The sequence below is a fragment of the Macadamia integrifolia genome, chromosome 2, assembly GCF_013358625.1.
Source record: "Macadamia integrifolia cultivar HAES 741 chromosome 2, SCU_Mint_v3, whole genome shotgun sequence".
Classification (NCBI taxonomy): Eukaryota; Viridiplantae; Streptophyta; class Magnoliopsida; order Proteales; family Proteaceae; genus Macadamia; species Macadamia integrifolia.
Genome location: NC_056558.1, coordinates 40,946,179 through 40,969,048, shown reverse-complemented (window position 1 = coordinate 40,969,048; position 22,870 = coordinate 40,946,179). Strand labels below are relative to the sequence as shown.

General features: G+C 37.6%; 3 protein-coding genes across 5 annotated transcripts; all 3 read left to right on the top strand.

Moving 5' to 3' along the window:
- The first annotated feature begins 1,060 nt into the window (after positions 1–1,060).
- LOC122057504 (cytidine deaminase 1-like) lies at positions 1,061–2,611 on the top strand. The gene has a single exon (XM_042619627.1). The coding sequence runs from the start codon at positions 1,480–1,482 to the stop codon at positions 2,464–2,466; it is 987 nt and encodes a 328-aa protein (XP_042475561.1). The 5' UTR covers positions 1,061–1,479; the 3' UTR covers positions 2,467–2,611.
- Positions 2,612–8,563: 5,952 nt separating this feature from the next.
- LOC122059502 (protein MAK16 homolog A-like) lies at positions 8,564–13,780 on the top strand. 3 transcript variants are annotated; one of them, XM_042622312.1, is made up of 8 exons: positions 8,564–9,340; positions 9,464–9,573; positions 10,476–10,564; positions 10,667–10,764; positions 11,073–11,160; positions 12,343–12,451; positions 12,605–12,724; positions 13,319–13,780. In XM_042622312.1, exons 1-7 carry the CDS (start codon positions 9,276–9,278, stop codon positions 12,721–12,723), a joined length of 678 nt encoding a protein of 225 aa, XP_042478246.1. In that variant the 5' UTR covers positions 8,564–9,275; the 3' UTR covers position 12,724; positions 13,319–13,780. The 3 variants fall into 3 exon arrangements, with proteins under 3 accessions (XP_042478246.1, XP_042478235.1, XP_042478254.1); XM_042622301.1 differs by having other exon boundaries at positions 8,565–9,340; positions 10,446–10,564; XM_042622320.1 differs by lacking the exon at positions 9,464–9,573 and having other exon boundaries at positions 9,246–9,340; positions 10,446–10,564.
- A 4,014-nt stretch (positions 13,781–17,794) lies between these two features.
- Positions 17,795–22,870, top strand: LOC122090406 (plant intracellular Ras-group-related LRR protein 1-like). The gene is made up of 3 exons (XM_042660058.1): positions 17,795–18,573; positions 21,659–21,825; positions 21,914–22,870. The coding sequence occupies exons 1-3, from the start codon at positions 17,824–17,826 to the stop codon at positions 22,539–22,541; spliced, it is 1,545 nt and encodes a 514-aa protein (XP_042515992.1). The 5' UTR covers positions 17,795–17,823; the 3' UTR covers positions 22,542–22,870.

Here is a 22,870-nt window from a genome sequence, read left to right as displayed (position 1 = left end):
TCACCACTAAAGTTTATCCCAAGCTTGTTTTTTCATATGGATATATAAAGCTTTTTCAAAATTCAGTTATATTAATTTAATTTTAATAAATAAAAGCATAAGGGACAACATGAACTATATGATCGAGATGGAACTCCAAACATGCAATATGGCTAATGTATGGAGTGATACAATCCATCCAACCTTAATCCCTCAAGACCCACATTTTTCATTTCGTGTAAAAGTAGGACTATGATTTGAAGTAATAGTAGTACCTAGTTTTAAATAAAACAAGGGAGAGAGGTAGATCACTTTGACCCCTTTATATTGATATCATACATGTTTAAAAGGAAAATAGAGTTTCAATGGGTGTTGATTAACATATAGGAGATATACTACATGTGTCCACGTTCTTCACATTAAATAGATTTATTAAAAAATAATAAAAAATTTAAACAAATAATTGTATGCATGATCATGTATGTACATAGTCATGCCATCAACAGTTGGATGAAGGTGATGAAGACAGATGTCTTCAAATCACTGACTCAAATCCATTGTTGAATTCTATTCAAATGAATATAAAGGTACTTATGGTAGAATTAACGAGTGAATCTTTGTAGGCACGACCATATACATATATACATCTATCCCCTTTACTCCCATCCAACGGTTGAAGACACAATCATAAACGTACACGGTTCAAATTTTTATTATTATAAAAAAACAGTTTTATATTTAGGGAAGAAGAGTTGTTAGGCTTGGCTTTGAATCCATTCCCCTTTGAGGATGATACCCAAGAGAGCTGTTAGAAAAGGATAACAATTGTTTATGTAATATTCCAGAAGAAAAAGAGTTTTGGAGTTAAAAAAAAAAAATTATGGTTGATGAAGTGATTTTTGATCCCACCATTAATCCTGTCTCCACTCACCTCTTATTTGGTTGCATGGATGCATGCATGCATAGTATCCTATATTTCAACTTTAAATATTACATCCAATAAGTTGATCCCTACCAATAATAAGTTGATCCCCACCAATAATCAAGTCCATACCTCATGGCCCAAGCAACAAAACAGTACCTCCCCTCCCTCTTTCATTTCTCTCTCAAGCCTCAACCTTCCATTATATATTACATGCAACCCCCACTCTTTTACTTCCCCACCTCTTCTCCACATTTCAGGGAAGACCCCCATCCTCTCCCTCTCTCTCTCCTCCTTCTGTTCTTCCCTGGTTTCTCCAATCCCCATTACAATAGAAAACAAAAAAATGGAAGTCTAGAACCCTCTCCTTCTCTCCTGTCTCTTATAATCCAAGTCTCCATTATTTGTGGAAACCAACAAAAACTTGAAATCCTTTACAGTAGAGAAGCATCCAATTCATTTGGACCATTAATTTTGTTTGTTTATTTGTTTGTCTTCATCTTCTTCATTAAAATTTTTCATCTTTCATCATCTGGTTGAAGATCAAGACAGACATCGAGAAAAGGGTAACGATCAAAATGGAGCAAAATCAATTCGTGATTGAAGCAGCAGAAGTGGAATCAATGGCGAAAGAGTCAGGCCTATCTGTTCTGCAACTCCTTCCATGCCTCGTGAAATCAGCGCAGAAACTGGCCAGGCCCCCAATTTCTAAGTACCATGTTGGAGCCGTTGGTTTAGGTTCTAATGGACGGATCTTCCTGGGCGTAAACCTTGAGTTCTCTGGTCTTCCCCTGCATCACTCCATCCACGCGGAGCAGTTCCTGGTAACCAACGCCGCCATCCATGGCGAGACTGAATTGAAATACATCGCCGTCTCAGCCGCCCCATGTGGCCATTGCCGACAGTTCTTGCAAGAGATTCGTGGTGCCTCTGAGATCAAGATCCTCGTCACCTCCACCGAGAACGACGGAGAAGACCATCAAGTAGACGAAGACAAAACCCTCTCCTTCAGACTTCTCTCTACCTTCCTCCCTCATCGATTCGGCCCCTATGATCTCCTCGACAAGGATGTCCCCTTGCTCTTAGAGCCACACCACAACGCTCTCGTTTTCATCGACGACGACGGCGATTACCCCCATCACAGCCACGAAAACGGAAACATCATCAGCAACGGCGACGGCGATGTTGCAGATCACCAGAATGAGTTGAAATGCGCAGCCCTGGAGGCGGCCAACCAATCACATGCTCCCTACAGTGGTTGCCCATCTGGGGTTGCGCTAATGGACGTAGAGGGGAAGATCTATAAAGGGTCATACAGAGAATCAGCAGCATATAACCCAAGCTTGGGGCCAGTACAGGCGGCGCTGGTGGAGTATGTGGCGGCCGGAGGCGGAGGTGGGTATGATAGGATCGTGGCAGGGGCTTTGGTGGAGAAGGAAGGAGCTGTGGTGGTTCAAGCTGGCACGGCACAGCTTCTGCTGCAATCCATTTTGCCCAGATGTGATTTTCGTGTGTTTCGTTGTAAAGCTTCTTCTTCTTACAATTGTAAAAAGCCATCTTCATAGATGATGATGTGGTTGGTCATTGACTCATGAGTCATGACTCATCTATCTGCTTTGCTGCTTGCAGATTTGTTCTGTGGCAACTTTTCTTTTCCACTTTTTTGTCATTAGAATTATCTGAAAAAAAGGAATCAAATTGACTGGCTAATGAGAAACAGATAAGGATTAAAAGTAAGCCATGTGGGTGGCTGAATGAGATTCTCAGAACCAATCACCTCTTCCTATTTTTTTGGACTTTACCTTTAATTAATATGAATCTCTCTGTCTTTGAATCCTCAGATCATTTGCAAAACAGATGGGTTTTGGTGGGTTTTGGATTATCTTTATTTGTACTACATCCATTGTAATAGAACAATGATTGATTTACTCTGCAAGATGATTACAGGTTTATTATTATAAAATAGTGAAAAGCTTTTTTTTTTTTTTCATTTTAGGATATGGGTAATGGAAATTGCCAAGAAAAAGAATGATTTGTCTTTTCATAAAGTTTTGTCTGGTTCATGTGTCCTTTAAACAATTGGCTGAGGGTGGAGTCTGCTGATTCAGACTTCCAAGTTCTGCTCTTTTCCATTACCACTCTCTGTCTGTTTGTGAAGAGACAGCACTAGCTGGACAGCATGAATTTTAAAACAGGTCCCATTGTTCTTCTTTTTCCAATCCATGTGGTGGTTTTGTAGAGAGAATTAGAGTGGGAAGATCCAACCATATGCGATGTATGTGAAGAAAGGGAGTAGATACATACAAAAAAATTAATTTGATTAGATAATGAAAGGTAGTAGTGAAGTAAATTTGATTTTACAAGGATGATAAGATTGCGTAGCACACATGGTCCATGCAGTTGTTGAACCAATATGGGTCCACAAGACTAATCAGGTTGAAGGCCTGAAACCCAGCAATAGTTCAAAGGTTTGCTAGTAAAGAAAGGCACAATAGTTGCAATCATAGCTAGTAAAATTAAGAACAGTAAAACAACGGAAACAGATGGTATGGATTTTAAGCTACGTACGGTAAAAAATGCATCAAACTGATTTCTAAATTTCAAACATAAGACCCTTCCATGTATTGTTGAAAACGTGATGGGATTCAGGATATTGGGGATTGGGGGAAAATCTGTTTTTTATCCTAATAAAAAAAGTGTATATGATATTTAATATGTAGTTTAATTATTACATACATTTGCCCCTCCTAAACTCTGCAGTAGTAGAAACCTGGTGCATCGGGTTACTCTTTTATTCATAGCTCTACTTCACTTTACTTCTAATCAAATAGGCCTTAGATTTTGCAATAGAGTTTCTGCATTCGTAATACCACCGACCTCCCATAACTTGAAAGAGAAAAAATCCGCAGATGAAAAAAATATGTTGTGGTGGTGTAGCACAAGGAACTCCTAGAAATATGGACTAAATTAATTTTGGGTTTAGCAAGAGTTATCTAAATCATTTACTATCATAGTGCCTCGTGGACAGATGATGTGGATATCAATAATTGAATAGAGAAGACGTGATCTGGATTAATCACATCACATGTCAAAATGTATAGCCCAATTTAATCAAATATACTCCTATTTGGTATAATTCTATTTTGCTATTTGACCAACTCCAATTGGACTTAAACTTGACATGTAAAAGACTTGGCTTCTAGCCCACAAAATTTGAGCCCGTATGATCTATCAGATGGTGGATTTTAGAAACCATTTAGGATTCCTAAATAATATGTTTAAGAGAACTATCCCATTAATTCTATATTATTTCTTGAGAAAATTGCCTTTTCAAGATCCAGTTTGGAGGGACTTCCTAAATGGTCTAATATTTTGTGGCATGGAAGAATGATATGGAATTTTGGCTTGTGGGTTGGAAGACATTTCATAGATTAGCCATATGATCAACTTTAAAAAATTAAGTGATTCAACAAATACCCACTCATATGCTGACATGCATCCCTATACCTCTTGCATAATCGTGCAGAGTTACAGTTCTTACAGTTACATGTTGAGTATAAACAACCAAGACAGTAAACATATCCTAAACTTTGTTACATTAGTTAAAGGAGAAAGTTTTCCTTGATCACTATTCCCACATTACCCCTATGAAAGGTCATGGTCGATACTATTCCCACATTTCCCCTACCCTATGCACACAATCCGAAACCACTAGTCAAGGGATTCGTGGGTGAAGGAAAAGTCGGTCCTTCTAGTAAGACAACAATAAACAAAGGGACCATACTAGAAAAAAATAAATAAATAAATAAAAAATTATGGGGAAGGGGTATAAAAGGAAAAAAAGATTAAAGAATACTACCTAGCCACTTTGGCAACTGAAACATTCCCAATACAGCTACACACCTGAGTCCACATCCTCTGCAGCGAGCGGTGAAGTGCAGTGGGCATCGGACGGCTGAGAGCATCTCGGCACGTGCCCAAGGGTCTCCCAGCCACCCTATGCTCACTGCACTGGTGCACCGGATGCAGATGAGTTTCACACTACATACCTCTCTCCGCAACAGAATTGATCTGTGCATGTAATTAATGCTTTGATCTTGTACAAATTTCATGCTTAATGTGAGATGAATTTTTTTTTTTTTTAAACATCAAACAGTAAAACTTAAAACACTAACCGGAAGGAATTCTTCAGCTAAATAAAATAACAAAATTAATATCTAGTTTTAAACAAAAACAAAGCCACTCTTCCAGCTAAATTGATCAGAAATCATAGGAAGCTCCAAGATTGATGAAACTTAACAGTGAGGAGCAGAGTGACAAATAAACAATCTCAAATTTCAGCTCACCCAGACCTTGAAAAAGGAGATCAAGCAACCCAGTCAAGTCAATTGGTCATAGCAGGCTTAGTCTGAAAAAAAAAAAAAAAAAGCAACCCAGTGCACCAGGCTCCTGCTACTGTAGGATCTGGAAGGGGCAAATGTATGCAGCCTTAACCCCCTTTTTTGCAGACTTAGTCTGAAAACCAAGATACTTATAAATTTCATAACTAATCTTTTTTCATTTTATGAAAGATTTTTCACAAAATTTTTCACAACTAATAGACCATAGCTAAAAGTAGACTTGGATTATCACAAACCTGTCAATTCAGTTGGATCCAACAACAACTAAACCAACATCCAGAGCCAATAATAGGATCATAGGAAGTCCTATTTAAATCTTTCCTGCTATTATCTCCAAAAACATCATACCCCAGCCAAAGGGACGAAGTGTTATTCAGTTGTGTAAGACAGACCCCTTGCACCTTGTACTATATCACTAAACGTGTGCCTTTGTGTGCTTTTGGTGCAGTTTTAGTGGCTTTTGTGTGCCTTGTGCCTGCTCTTGTTGAGCAAAGAAAGCATTACAACTTGGATAACTACTAAAGCCTCAGAGGCCTCTTTTAATCGAGTAAATAAAGGTTGCACTACAGTTCTACAAATTGGTTTGCTATGGAGCTTAAGCTTTTTTGTTACCATATTGGTTAGAATTTGTTGCTCATTACATGTAATTTTGAATAGTTCCATGGTCTTTCTGTTATATTTTATAAGTTGTTTAAAGTAATTCTATGTTATTTTATCATTATGTATGAATTGCAATTACTTCTCAAGTGTTCTAAAATTTAATATATATTTTAACGGGAATGAAATGAGCAAACGATGAAAACTAATGTATTAAAAACTTGGAGTGGACAATTAATTGAACACTAAAAAAGAGCAGCAACTCTTTATTGAAGAAAATCATATCCTCCAATATGCTCAAAGACAGCTTACATTGTGATTGATAGAAAACTAGTTTCTCACTCTATAAAAAGGGCGTACCCATTGCATGAGGCTCCCGTGACTTCAGGGTCTGGGGAGGGTCATAATATATGCAGCCTTATGCCCCTTTGTGGAGAGGCTGTTTCCTTACTTGAACTTGCAAGGCCGCAACCACTAGGTCAAACTTACCGCCACAAACATACTGCTAATCTAAGAATAGTCCAGAGAAAAACAAAATTAAAATAAAACCAAATAACCCAAGAGCTATGGAAATAAAAACTGAACGTCACTCATGACTGCTCATCTGGCATATGTGCTTCACTGTTCAACCCTCCAGACATAAAACTTTACTTCCCCTTATGATTATCCCAAAATGGATATACAACTCTCAACTAAAAGCTAGGACAAAAAAAGTTACTGGAATTCAAACATCAGTGGACGATGTCCGAACCACCACCAGAAATGGATTTAGGTCTTGATACCTTGAGACCCTTCCCTCCCCCCCAACCCCCCAAAAAAAAAATACCATAGCCACATAGTAACTTTAGCCCTATTTATAACAGTGGAATGTCATAAATAAAATGCATGAAAAGTGGAAAAAAATCAAGAACATCAAGTGGTGTTCACTACAACAAAATCATTTACAGGAGTCATCTTTGCCAGGTTTAACAACTAAAAGATGACAGTCACTATTTCTAATTGAGAAACACTTTTTCTCCCTAACTGGATAAAACTCAACCACAAAGATAATCTTGGAACAAATAATTTATCTTTCATATAGAATTAGTTCACCACATCTGAACAGAAAAGCACCACTAGTCAGAAGAAGAGATTTTTTTCTTTAATAACAGCTTCTGAAGCAAATGAAACCAGCATTAAACAATCTTAGCAAGGTAGAGTATAAATAACAGACCTGGCTAATAGGACCCATTTTGATTTTCTCTGGAATTGTTCATACATGATACACAAAGTAAAACTCCCTTCAGAAAGCTTCTGTAGAAGCTCATGATGTTGATCAATCGGCACAGCTTCATGAATTTTGTCCATAAAACCCAACCAATCCCATGCCTAGTTGAAAGTTGAAACAAAAGTTGGATAACAATTACTTAAAATAAAATTTTACTTGTTCTTTTAAGACAAGTTAAATTTTTTTAGGATAGACCACATCAAACTAAATATGCCACAACAGTAAGATGAAGGTCCAGTTAAAAGTAACCTAAATGGTGACAGACAAATGGCTTAACATCAAATACTTTAAACTCATCCATGTGTTCTCCAGTTCCAATGAATATAACAGCACTTTTGTGCTTGTGACGCTGCACATAAATGTGAAAATATTAAATTAGAACCTTTTATTTGTAGGACCAAATCCGGTTGTGTTCCTTTCAATGAATAACATACTCTCATCTTCAATATCATATTTACAATGAGAGTTGCAGTACCAGTATTAATCAATGACCAATTTCCATCTTCAAAAAATGTTTGAGAAAAATCTTTAGATGCTATAGGTTATCTTATCACTTGATGAAAAACACTCTTATCATATTCTTTAAAAAAAATTAAAGAAAATTTTTTTACTTCTCATCACTAAAAACAACAATCCATCAACCAACTTCACCAAAACTCCGCAAAGAAAGCACACAACATATAGAACACTATCAAGTACATAAATAAATGCAAAATAATGGAAAAAAATATAACCAAATAATTACAAATTTGGGTAATAGTTCCATATCTCTTGATTACCTATTTCCGCAATGAAATTGGTCCAAAATTGCACAGAGAATACTTAACAAGAGAACCAGTTCTCATTGTAGAGCAGAATGACAAGTCCAGGACTTACCATACCTGAGAAAGCTACATTTTCAAGTATCTTAAATTAAAATGAAGAAAGAATACCTCAAGCAACATGAAGCAAAATGCTGTTCAGTTTGATTTAAGTAACACAACTAAAATTGTAATGTAATCTTGGCACAGATGCAATATTAGTTATCAACAAATATAAGACAAACTATCAATGATGTTAAATCTCACATTAGAGTATAATATAGCAGCTGCTTAACAGAAAGATATAGAACAAGAAAACAGTACCTTCCATTGAATGGGATCTGAGCTTTAGTTGCATTCTGTTTCAACTGGTCAAAAGCACTAGCCCTGAATGTATCTGCACAAACTAGAGCAGGTCTCCAGCCTTCTTTTGATGATAATATGCACAGGAGCAATATTACTTTACCATAAAAAAACCCATGATTTCCACACTATGGAAAAATTCAGCTAGAATTTCAGTAAACCAGAGAAACAAGACCCATAAAAAGGTTGTCAATATAAACAAATTCTATTGAAATTTAACTTTCATGACCTCCTCCCAGGCAAACTCCAGGCATGAAATCTCAAATACCCTTCAATCTAAGCCACTAGTAAAGAAATCAAAGGTATGGATCAAAAGAATATACAGATATTGGGCTTCCCATCAAGTTCTTGACAGGATTCAACAGTTCTTCAATTCTCCAACAAGCTATCTGGGTTATACCTTTGAAGCCTTGCATTGTTGAAATCGCAGAACACAGAAAACCATTCAATTTTATGGTTGAGGTTCACGAAATTACGACCATCTTTGACTGCGATTCTGACATGTTCTTTTGCCCCTCATGGATACAGAATAAAAGAAAAGAGACACGAGTCGAGACTGAAACATGACGCGTAGCAGCTTTGGCCTCTGGGCATTGTGTGCTCCTCTTCTCTAAGAGACGCGAGTCGAGAATGTAACAAGACGTGCGGCTGATTCGGCTGCTTGGCCTCTCAAGACCCTGACTCATGTTCCCTTCCTGCAACTCAAAAAGGAGAAGGAAAAAATTTAAAGAAGAAGAAGCTCCAGCTCTACAAACCCATTTGCGTCCACGTTCCAACCCAAACCAGAGAAAGAAAGAGCATTACAAACCCTAAACCTCAAACTCCAAACTCCCGAGAGCTCCAAACCCTTCTTACCCGTTTCTTATAGAGGGAGGGATATATCTTGTTTTTTCCCTACTAAGAATTGAAGTGGAAGAATCAAAGAGAGAAGCAGAGTCAAATTCAAGATGCAGAACGATGAAGTCATTTGGCAAGTCATCAGACACAACAATAACTGCAGTTTCATGGTAAAGTAAGTGATTCAGCCCTTCACTCGTTCGATTTTCTGTTCCAAAACAAATAACAACACCCTTATACTAGTTTGTTCTTGATGTCCTTCTCTCTCTTTCTCTCTCTAAATTGGATTGGTTTCAAGAATCCCAACGGGGATTTTCTGTCGCAACCCTTATAACGTGACTGGTATTTGCAATCGAAGCTCTTGCCCGCTCGCCAACAGTCGCTATGCCACCATCCGAGATCACGATGGTACCAACTTTGCTTAGATCAGTTTTTTTTTCCCTCTTAATTTACTGTTTTGTGAAGCTCACTCCGCTTAAAATCTAAGCAGAGCTTGTTCTGGGTTGTGTTAATATTTCATTTGCCTGAAGATCTGCTATTGAGGGGAACTTGAGACTTGAGAGTTGAACTATTTCCAATTTCATTATCTTCTTTCCCTAGAGTAGGGAAGCTCATTAGCTCTTCTTAGATGTCTCTTGGAATATATTGGGGAAGTCCCACTTGAGCTGAAGGATGGATTCACAATTTAATAAACATTACAGTATCTTTAAGCTTTAATCGGATGCTTCTTAGAGTTCTATTGGGCTGATCCGATCGGATTGGTCATGTATGGAAACTAGGGTTTAAGGGATTTTTAGCCAATTCCCACTGATTCTGACCGATTCCAATCCAGTTCCAGATCCTTGGTTATTAAACCCTGTCAGGGGAGCTTCTGCACTCCACTTTACAGAAATTTTTGTGAGATGGGAGAATGTTTAAAATGTCATAACTCCACTTCGAATTCTTCATGATTTAATCCTAATGATGCTTTGATTTTCTTTGTTATTAGCTAAATGTTAGCTGTTATGGTGTCAAAATTTCAAGCTTGCTGGTGATGCAGTTAGATCAAACTATTCTTTGCATTGTAAAACATTAAAATGGCTTAAAGACTAGTGGATTTTTTTTGGTAGAAAAAGACTTGTGGATTTTACAGAACTATAAATCATGTGAGAACAATCTTCATTGTATACATGCATTTTTTGTTATTCCGGCATTTTGGATGCTGGAAGTGTAATCACTGATGCCACTATGTTTTTGCATGTGAAGTTTTTTCTGTATTTTGACTGTGGTGTAATATGAAGGGATCTTTTATTTGTATATGAAAACTACAGAAAGGGCTCATAAGCCTGATGAATTATGGGAAAGAGAAAAGTTGCCCAGAAATTATGAGAAGGCACTTGAAATCGTTGACAAGCATCTGGTTTTCCACTTTACCTTCAACTTCAATTGAAGATTATTTTACTTTGTGATGAATTTGGAAGATGTATTTATGCTTGGTTTGCATTTATCATGGATTTTCCAGATGTATTGGCCTAAGTTTCTTGTACACAAAACAAAGCAGCGGCTCACAAAAATGACTCAAATGCAGATACGCATGAGAAAGCTTGCATTGAAAATGAGGTTTGTGCCATCTTATGGGTTCAACCTACCAAATAAGAATCCTAGGGAGTTGCTAATTAAATTTGGATCCTGATAGTATTACACTAGTTACATCACAAACATGCACCCACAGACTCTGCTTCATTGGTTTCCAGAGTTGACAAAGTTCTTCCAAATCATGGTAGTTCATTGTAGCATTTCAAAATTTTGATTTGTGAATCTAATGATCTAATTGCTCACTGCTACGGAGGTCATTTTTAAACAAGACAATTTTTTTTCCCCACATTTAATTTCCTTTCCTGATGGCTTTTGTTTGTGTCGTCTTGCAGTGAAAAGATAATGACAACACCAAGAAAAGAGATGAACAGAGAGGCTAGGAGAGAGGAAAAAGCTGAAAAGGCTGCAGTTTTGGATAAGGTTATTCTTCATTATCTTTTGAATATGCTTCACCAGTTCTGCATTTTCACTGAAGCTGTTTTCAGAACTGGTGGGTCTATTGCAGAGTATCGAGAAAGAGTTGTTAAGGGGGTGCTTTGTTCGGTAAATCTTTGGAATGACATTCTTTAGAATGATAATTCTTAATTTTTGGAGCTGTTTGGTTCCACTAGATTGACCCTCATAAGTGAGCACCCTACTTCCCATGAATGACCATATTACAAAGGATGTGTTCCAAATCTGAGTTTATTTAAACACATAAACTCAGATTTGAACAACATTTTTACCACCTAATATAAAAGGAGAAAGTGGAAAGAAGTTTTCTACGGAAGCCAATATCTCAACCCACGAGAAACATATACTAGCTTCAAGGTAGGGGTGTCAATTCCTAAACCGAACCGGTAAAACCGGCCGGACCAAACCAATAACAACACGGACCGAACCAAACCGAAGCCTTATTGGTTCCGTTTGGTTTGGAGTATTGCAACCCCAAAACCAAACCGAACCGCACCAGAAACCGGATGAACCCGAAACCAAACCTAAACCGGCTCAAAACCCGGACTGAAACTGAAACCAAACCGGTGAGAAACCGAAACACTCCAAAATTCATTAAAAAAATCAAAATTTGCATAGTTTTGTATACATTTGTATTGAAAGTCGAATCCAAACTGGATCAAAAACCAAAATCAACTCGGTTACAAATCGATTTAAGAAACCGAAGACAAACCAAAATCAAACCGCACCGAAACCGGAATTTCCTTATTGGTTCGGTTTCGGTTTCAGCTTTCCACACCAAAACCGATTCAACCCGGACCAAAACCGAGCCGGACCGACCGATTGACACCCCTACCTCAAGGCAACCAAACGATTTTTCAGAAAAAAACACAATTCAGAAGAATGTCTATCAAAAGATTGACATTCATATCCGATATATACACCATTTGATTTACTGAACCAAACACCCCCTAAAGCGTCTTAGGCAAGGAGTTTATGGTGACATATACAATTATCCTGTTAAAGAATACAACAAAGTTCTTGATATGGAAGGACTAGAGGTTGCTAGTGAGGAAGAAGATGAGATGGTATGGTTGTGCTGACCCACTGTTTGCTCCTATTGAAGATTCATATAATGAGTTCCCTATTATTTGTACTTGAACTGAGCAGGAACCTGAAGTAGAATATGTTGAAGGGTATGATGAACTTGAAGAGGAAGAAGATATGGAAGATTTTGGTGGTCTTGCAATTGATGAGACTCTCAAGGGTGATGACTATGGTAATTTCGGTTTGGATATTCCTCTAAAACTATGATTCTTATGTGATCTTCAGCTTGGGTGTTATATGTTTTGTTTACTTTTATGATCATTATTGTCTTTTATCATCACTTTGATACAAATCTTTTTTATTTGTCATTTTGATGCTTATACAGGTGCCATGGATGAATATGATGAAGATATGGATACAGTTCAGCAAAAGAGAGCGAGGACAGGCTTAGGATCTGCGAAGCTTGGATACAAAATTGAAAAAGAAGGCAAGGGTACTTGTTGAGGTAAAAGTTTCATTCTTAATATTCTATATGCAGGGAATGTACATGCATGATCACCTATGTTTTATTTGGACAGTTATCCATCTATATTAGATATTTTGCTTGAGGACTTATCTACAAGATCTATATATTTTTTTAAAGGTTTGGGGGATGGGTGTAACGAGCCAAGAATATGACAAGTACCAGACCCGCTTGGGAGTTCGGTGAGGATGTGCAAACTTTAGTCCCACATTGCCTAGGGAGAGATTACTGGGCTAATTGATAACCTCTAGTCTATTTAACATGACACAACTCATTTTAAAGCCTTGAGGCCCACGGGCCAAAGAAGAAAGAAGAGAGAGACTCACAATCGTGTGGTTGGGACTTCTCCTGGAGGTCTACAGTCACCCATAGCCCTCCAACAACTGACATACTGACTCATACACTAACAATTGTGATCATACAATTTGTTTGCTATGTGCTTGATAACTGGAGATTATGCAAAAAACATGTCATCAACTTTAATTATTTTACTGTGCATGTTTATCAAGTTTTTTCATGTCTATTAACCAACTGAAAGTCTGAAATTTCGTCAAAACGCTTCTCTTGCCTTGTCAGGTTGAGCATGAAGATACCAGTGAGAGACAGAAGGTGGTTCAATGACAAAACTCTAGAGATTGAGCTTGCAGAATCCGGACCTGGTGATGCAGGCAGGGTGTACCACACTTACTCCAAGAAGAAGAACCAAGCCTTTATTGGCCATGGTCGCTCATAGAGCCTCACAGGGCCCACGTCCAGCCTAGTTCATGGGCTTAATCTAGCCCAGCCCATGAACTAGGTTGGACTTGGGCCCTGTCAACTCAAAATCTCTATGAGGAACCATGGCCAATAAAGGCCTGGTTCTTCTTCTTCTACTGTGTTGACATATGTTCTTTTGCTTCCATAAATACCCTTTTAAGTACACTTAATGGCAGCATAGAGGGGCATTTATGGAAGCAAAAGAACATGTGCCATTACAAAAACATATGTGAAGCATTCAAGTACTGGTAGGTGATCCTAAATCCTGACTGATGAATAATTTGGGGGCGGGGGGGGGGAGGGGGAGGGGAGGGGTGAGCGGGGAGGGAGAGTAAATGATGAACGAAGAGTCCAATCATTGTGTCATATCACCGTTGGTGAGAGATAGGTGTAAACTTTATCCCTTCCCAGTATCCATCCCAAGTGGAGTGTTTCATTTGCTCATTGCTTTTAGTTAGAATATATTTATGTAGAAAGGAACAGCAAATTGAGTTTTGGACTGGTTTGGCAGCTGATGGGCAAAGTTGCTTGCAGGACACCATTTTCCTCATAGGGTTCTATATGTTTTTAACAGCCCCTGCCTTGCACACATGTTAGATATAAACCTTTTTCCTATGTAAGATATATGTATACACCGATACACCGATTCAATTACCTTAAAATTTGTTCTATCCAATAAAGGATCACCTTCAAATTTCAAAATTCTGAGTGAAATTTCATAATCGGATCCTGTTCAGATATAATCCATTTTTTGATCTGGTAAGATTCAAAGAAGTTTCGGATGGGCCTTATGGAAATGTGATACTCATCAGTACAAAAATTTTAAACCTTTTTTTTTTGGGATAGAGAACTTTGCCTGGTTGTGTTGCCCTTGTGTCGGAGCGGGGGTTAATGAAAGTGTACAATAGGCATTGAGGCATCCAATAGGGGTTGGGTGGTCATTTCACCATATATGTCACCATATATTTGGGTGCAGTCGTGCTCAACCAGGCACTATTTTTTTTTTTCTCATCTTTTAATAAATATTTTCTTCATGGGAATGGGGTGTGGCATGCTCTCGCTCGGTAGTAATACAATATGCCCTCCAATAATTGCTATATGGTAGTTTAGTTGACACTGAAATTTTGTTGTATGGATTGAACCTAATATCTTTTGTTCACCTTTTAAGTTTTAGCCTAATCTGAATTTGCCAAGTGTGAAAAAAAAAATTACAAAATTAAGGACTACTTAGGTACTACAGTAGAGTGCTTGGGCATACAAGGGAAGAAGTTCCTATGTATGAGAGGATATATTGGGTCTTATCTTGAATTTTGATATGTGGCTAATCCACATTATTTTCTGGACATCCATCTATTAGTATTTTTAGATAATCTATTAATGTGGCAAAAAACATAGGGTGTGTTATTTTATTTCTAGGTGAGACTGGAACAATTTCCCCTTGTTCTTATATATATATTGAGGCAAGCTACTCTCCATCTATTTTTCTTATTTAAAAAAAAAAAAGATACTCCATCTCTTTTCTTATAGAAAAATAATACAATCCATCTCTTTTGTGAGGTTAATTTGATATCTACTAATTAAAAAAAAATCCCTCAATCTCTTTTTCTTATAGAAAAAAATGCTATCTATCTCAAAAGGTAATATGATATCTACCTTTTGGTATGTTTCTAGACTTTCTTTGTTAATTTTATTATTTTTTATTGTCTGAAAGGTAGTATAATGTAAGTTTACTAACAAATCAATTTTGTAAACAAGCATGTATGATATATACATTCTAAAAAGGGGAATGATGTGGGAAATTTCATAAAAGGAAAAAAAAAAGTTATGAAATTAAAATTTTTAATAATATTTACATTTGAGAAATCCTCTTTCATGATTAATATTATTTAATTTTTCATTTTAATAAATTTTAAAGGGTTTTATATTAGTACAATACAATAAAAATGTGAGTGCATCAAAATAGCTATCAACATAGAAGAAAATTGGCACATACTAGGAGGCATGCATTGGAATATGCCCCAGTTGGAGATCAACATGGGTCTTGAACTTAAAAAGCAGTACATGGAATGGAAGAAAAAAAAGGGGCATTTTTAGAAATTGTTTTCAAGGAGTAGGATATCTATATAGCCCATCTAATATGGAATCCATGGAAGCATGCTTAGTTATGGTATGTGGAAAATTTAAATTTTATGGACAGGTAGATTGTAATGTCCTTTTGTTTTGAGGTACAATCTTGTGGAGGGGAGGACTTTTATTCATCCACTTGGAGCAGAAAAAGAGTTTACAATAAGCATGAGGTCCTTAGAAAGCATGACTCCCATAGCCAAGTATGAGGGAAGCACAAAGCCCATTTAACAAGATCATGAGCTTGCAAATTCACCCTAAACCAATTAACTTTTTCTTGGAATAGAATGCTGCTGTAGAGTACATGATGTAGCCCATTGTTCAAAGTCTGCCTTCATGCAGCCATGCCATGAAATGATCTATTGGTAATAACATGTTAAGTTTAAAATCAAATGGAGAGGAAGATAAAGTACTTAAAAGATTCTTGTGTTGAGGCCCAATTCTATCTTCATAGATTTCTTGAGAATACCTTCTTACGAAGTTTTGTTATAGCATGAAAAACTGCCTCCGGTTTAGGTGGGCAGACCAGCAAACAGACATCCGCAGGAATTAACTTATCGGCTCCCCAGACAGTACTATAAGAAAAGGTACTGAACATTCCTCCCGTAATAATACAGGCTCCCATAGCAATGACATATTTTGGCCTAAAAAATAAAGGAAAAAAAAAAAAAATTGGTTGGTGAATGAGTTGACCCTCTTGAGCATGCACAAGCATTACCCTTTCCATGCCATATTTATATAAAGTAGCGTTATTTCAATTCACTCAAGAAGTGATTGGTAATTGGCAAATTTAAGTCAACAATGATAATTTCAAAAAAGAAAGTGTAGAAAGTGACTATAGAGAGGCTGAAACTTATTTATTTAGGATCGAGTTTCTCGTCACTTGTGACGAAAAGAGAATTGTCATTCATGGGTTCTTACACTTAAATGGGACTTATTTCGAACTCTCATCATTAGGGGGTGAGTAATGACGAGATTATCATGGTGGATGAAGAGAAAATGTAGGCGAAGGAAAACCCTCTCTTATTAAAGATGGGGAAAAAATCACTTCTTAGGTGGAAAACCCTCTCTTGGGCTTTTCCATGGGGCTCTGGTTGGGTTCAGGTAAACCAAACCAAAATACTTGTCGGGTTGGGCTATTAGGGTTAACCGGATAGTGATTGGGTCTCTCACCGACGGTCGTGTCAAATGTTAGAAAAGACATCTAAGGGTAGTTATATAAATGCACCTTCCGAATTGGATTTTGGGAGAAAGAAATAAAGATTCCTTAAAATCTGTGATTTTTTTGAAAATTTTTATTTAATAAATTTGGAATCTTATTATAATAAATAAGTTTAATTGCTTTTCTATTATTTCAGTGACTTAAACAAGAAAACAAAATAACCATCAATTCAAAAAAAATGTTGCAAAAATAGACCAAAATCAAGACCAAGCTTGGCCAAATCCAGTTCAAATTGGGCAATTTACCCCATTCAATTAGTGTTTTTTAAGAATCTGAATCCTTCACGATTCCAATCAATCGATCGATCGATCCTCACTAGGTTTCTAGGGTTAGACAATATTTTGTCCAATACATGTCTGAATCCTCCTGTTAAATGGTGAACAAAAAATGACCATTTAAAAAAAGATTAAAACATGAGTTCTAAGATTTTCACTTTGCCTCTTTCACCTCTATCTTCGACTCTCACTTCTCCTATATTATCTAAATTTTATACGAAAAAAATGAAACTGAATATATGAAACAAATAAAATCAAACCAAATCAAACCAATTCGATTTGATTTTGGTTTAAATTTTACAAAGTTTATTCAATTTCGATTTGATTTTGATTTTTTATGTTGAATTCACCACCACCAGTAAAACTTGACCGGATCTTCCGGGTCAGGCGTGGTAGCAAGTCATTAGAGAGTGGCTATGAAATAGTAGGTGAGGATCCATCCCATTAAATCATCATGGATCAATAATCACCAATCATCATCTCACAAAAAGCATCACTTATTATTCCCCCCAATCTCCACCCTTCATCCTTATAGCCGGATGCTTCAACTTCTCAACTAACCAAATCATAACTACCTCAGACTCGTTAGATGCCTTTTCCTCTCTTTATGATTGGTCCCATATGGTGACCTCTCTTTCTCTCTCTTCCTCTTCATCCACTATATATAAGCCAATCTCAGTATCGAAGAGTTTCAGAGACCCGCCATGGATCCATCACCTACGAGCTTCCCAATCCTCTCCTATGTCATGTCTCGCATCACCTCTGGCCTGTCGGAGCCCTCCTCCGGCACTGGGTCTGGCTCTGAATCTACCTCCGTCCACATTGACATCGAACAACCACCGCTGCCGTTGATGGAGGAGATGCCTCATTTGAAGAACCCACAGCTACTGGCCGCCATGACCAAAGCCGTGGCCGAGGTCGCTCAGACCAGATCGGTTCTCAAGGCCCTTGGCGAACGTCCCGACCACGAGGCTGTCGACCTCGCCAAGGCGAAGATCTCCGAAATCGAGTTCGATCTCACCAAGCAGCTTGAAGAGATCGTTCTTGTCCCTCGTCCCGAGGATTTAGATCGCCTGGACTGGAGGACTCAGCTGGCGAAGAAGGAGGATCAAACCAGACAGGCCGCTGAGAAGGAGAAGGAAGGGTACAAGGCTGTGGTGAAATTGGATGAGATGCACGAGGCTTACGAGAAGCTCTTGAGGGATGCGGAGGAGAAGTTGGTTAGTATATATCGCTCCGCCACTCTCGAAACGGAGGATGGAGCGGGCGAGGGGGATGAGACGCCGCCTCTTGATGAAGAGGCGAATGAGGAAGTTATTAAAATCTTGCAAGAGGCGTCAGGCAAGGAATTGGATAGGATTGATCTTAAGGGGCGTCTATTGAGGTTTCTCCCTGAGGAATTTGGAAAAATTCGGGGCTTGGTCGCTCTCAACCTGTCTAGCAATCAACTTGAGGTTAGCATCTTCTTCTACTTCTCTCTCTCTGTCACGTTAAAACTAAACCATCCCTATCTCCTAATGGATGAGGGTTAAATATATTAAGCGGAAATGGATAGCGTGATGCCCTGCCAGATGTTTGGATGAAATCCGATTAATTTCTTTATGCAATCTGTTTTAGGCAATTTTGTTTTCAAGAAGGAACTCGAGATTCCTTATTCACTACCCAAAGTTTCAATCCCAAGATACTGATTCTTGCTCTCATCAATTTCGAATTCGCTGAGTATTCATAGTAATTCGTTAAAAGAGAATTATATTTCTCTTGCGCTCCAGTAAAAATAATTTCTGGAAAAAGATACCCAGTTAAGAGAACAACCCAAAATAATAATAAAAAACTGAGTTCTTGTTTTATTTTATTTTATTTTATTTTTTGGTTAGGTAAGGCCAACCAAAGTGTTTGGGACCCTTCGAGCTTTACTTGAACAGAGCAGTGTTGATTTGTAGTAGAGGTGGATTGAATCATTGAAATAATCCATGCTTGATGCTCAGTTTCTCAACTTTACGAGCTTAGGGTATACACTGAGGACATTTGGAAATGTAAAGGCATTTACCGTCATTATTTACTTCTTTATTTGTTTTGTAGATGTATGTGCAGATTGCAGAAGGAAGAAAATTTTGTTCCCCTGCTCTCTAGAATTAATGAGTTTGTTAGTGTCACCCTCTTTTACAGCTTTTGCCTATATTTTTTTTGTCTGGACGGATAAAAAAATTATATAGGCAAAAGCTGTAAAAGCCTATATGTTATTTTGAGTGCATCTGTTAACGTTACCCTTCTAATACATCATTTTATTGTGAAAGTAAAACAAGTACCTAGTGACTTAGAAATCTTTGGTATGTCAGAATTCTTTCTTGTTTTATTAGTCTGAAATAAGATTTCAAGACTCAAATCAAGAACATTAGCAAGCTTTCGGATAGTTATCATGTATAGAGAGCAGGGGATTTGTCTGCCTTTGATTGGGGGAATGTTATGAGAATCTGATCTTTGTTCATTTCTTCTGAACTGAGACATGGTTATCATTGTTGTTGCTGTTGTTGTTTATTTGAGTTCTACAACTTTTAAGAGACATCTCTTCTGTTTTGACTACATTCACCATTATCATATGTTGCTTTGTCGAGCCTGTGATGATTTAAATTCCTTGGCAATTATCCTTTTTGTATTATCTTTCCAATTTCTTGGACTACTTAGCTAGCTGGGCCAAAATAGTTCAAAATAGCCATCTAGATTGCAATGAGGACTAATGTGCAAGATGAAGTGTCTAAAAGGAGAAGAGGAGCCAAAGTGGATGTGGGTCATGGTTGGACTAAAATATGTGATGGCTAGCAATTTAACAGAAGATATGTTCCAAACTAGAATAGAGAGTCAGAAGAGGACTTGTTGAAATGAAGTGATCCATTATTTTCATTTCGATCTTCAACTCTTAGCAATGGGTTCATTAAAAATTTACCTTTTTTCTATTGTCCCAGAAGCATATTCTTATAAATTTCTCAAATCGCAATGATGGCCATTGCATGTGCCATTGAGCACTGAAGAGTGGTATGGTGCAACTTGGAGACTTTAGAAAGGACAAGGATTATGCCAGAAAAGGGCATAAACCATAAAGTAATAAGATAGGACCCTACAGTTTACAATTTAATAAGAAATATGGCAGAACATGAGAGTGGAGTCATACAACATTGTAACAGGCATTCGTGTGCCATACCCAAATAGGCTTTGATGGTTGAGCAGATTGCATTATTTATAGGGTGATCCTTTATTGCATTATTTTTTGTTTTGGTCCAAAACCGTTGGCTGGAAAGTCGAAATATGCTCATCATTGAAATCATTTTTAGATTTCCCGGCAAGGTAAGGGGGAATATTGTCTCCTCATTCTCCAAGGGACATCTTATTGCCTATAGTTGCTGGATTTTAATTTTATCCAAAGCTTCAGCATTGGACTATTGGAGTAATACGACACGGTGTATGTGTGCAACATTTGTGTTTATCTTCCATGTCTGCAATTCTTTTCATTTTAATTTTTGGGATTGAATACATGCCATTATTTGGCCAGCCACCCAGTGTAAACTGTGGGCTGTTTGCCTTGCTACTTCAAGCCTTTTAACCAGTCAAATTGGAGAACCTAGGAAAAAGAAAAAAAGAGTCCCATTGTAGGCTTTTACAAGAGTGTTACTTTTGGAGTGCTGAATGCCAGATGCAAGTACAGAGGTCATACTTTTCTGCTAAATGTGCCATTTATTTTAGACAAATAGAGAATGCATTTAAATTGGGCGAGCATGTGGCACAATGGTTAAGTTGCACTATTGCAACATGTTGGTCACAGGTTCAAAACCTGGAAAGGGGGTAAGGCTGCATACAACTTGTCCCTCCCAGACCTCGCAGTAGCGGGAGCCTCATGCACTGGGTGGCTCTTTTTTTAGAGAATGCATTTAAATTATCTACTTGCTTGTATATGTGGAAATTGTTTATAATAGTGTTTGTAGAATATGTTTGTGTACTCTGCCCAGTTGGAGTATTCATATTAGCTGGACTTCATGTATAAGATTTAATGTTGAGAGAGGTCCAACTCCTTGGCATGAACATTCCTCCAACACATTTGTACCTATAGACATAGATCATAACATTGGTTGCTCTTGGAGAAGAATGAATATGCTTTTAGCTATTGCAAAATATCTTTAAGGTTTCCAATACCTCTCTCTCTCTCTCTCTCTCTCTCTCTCTGAAAAAAGCGGGGAGAAAATGATACTATCTTATTGAAACATTAAAGCTATTCTCTCTGTTCTGTAGATATCAATTTCTAAAATTGCTCAGTTCATTTAGCCTTTGAGATGACACGTTGTATTTTAGTTTGAGAAAGAAAATAGTGTGGGAAAGATACATAAAGTGAGTTAGCTGTTCATTATTCAGTAATATCTTTTCAAAGGCCAATGCAAAACTCTGAAGGTTTTATATTTTATTGTTGAATGAATAGACTTACTGTCAGAGTCTTGGATTAGCAATTCAGACGCCTTTTTCCTTATTATCTGGGTTATGTGTCTGAGCGAACAGGTCATTCCTGATTCAATTGGTGGACTAGAAAAACTGGAGGAGCTAAACCTTTCAAACAACCTTTTGGTGTCACTACCAGATTCCATTGGATTATTGATTAATCTGAAAATCCTTAATGTGTCAGCTAATAAGCTATCAGCCTTACCTGATAGCATCTCCCATTGCAGGTAATTCTCACTTCCTAGTTTATTTTGACTCACCAAACATTAATATCTGCAACTTGTGGTGTTAACTGATATTTGTATTTTGGTGCAGATCATTGGTGGAGCTAGATGCAAGTTTCAATTCTCTGGGATACTTGCCCACAAATATGGGGTATGAACTGGTGAATTTGCAAAGGCTTTCAGTCCATCTCAATAAGCTCCGTTCTGTTCCAACTTCCATTTGTGAGATGAAGTCTTTGCGCCAACTTGATGTCCACTTCAATGAACTCCGTGGTCTGCCTCAAGCCATCGGGAGATTGACGAATCTTGAGATTCTGAATCTCAGCAACAATTTCAGTGACCTGACGGAGCTTCCTGAGACATTTGGTGATCTGATAAATCTCAGCGAACTTGATCTCAGCAACAACCAAATCCATGCTCTTCCCGATACATTTGGTCAGTTGGCCAAGTTAACTAAGCTCAACTTGGAAATGAATCCACTGGTCCTTCCACCAGCGGAAGTAGTGAATAAAGGAATTGATGCTGTCAAGGTGTTTATGGCAAAGAGGAAGCTTGACATGCTATTAGAGGAAGAACATAGGAGTGCAGAGGAAGCAAACAACCAAGGGCAGAATGGGTGGTTGACTCGCAGCACCTCATGGTTGAATAACTTTGTTACTGGATATTTTGTGGCTGGTACAAGCTCACCAAGAGACCCATATCTGGACCAGCAGTTATGATTTCATGGTTTTCTGACTTCTGTTGCCGTGAATTTTCTGTGGTATGTACAGGCTTACTATGAGATATCCTTTGGTTTGTTTAAAAGACTTGCTTATTGCTCAATCTACTGGAACTACTCTGAGCAGGCACGTTCTAACAGTTTTGCTGCCATCGATTTAGTTTCAAGTTTATTAAACATTTTTTAATATTCATAAATTCTATGCCAAAATAAATGACAAGTTTTTTTCTGCATTGCTCATGAGTTACATTTGCTCTCACAAGCAACTAATCCTCTGTATGAAATAATGTATTAAGACTTTCCAAAAGAAACAAGTGAACACAATTTGTA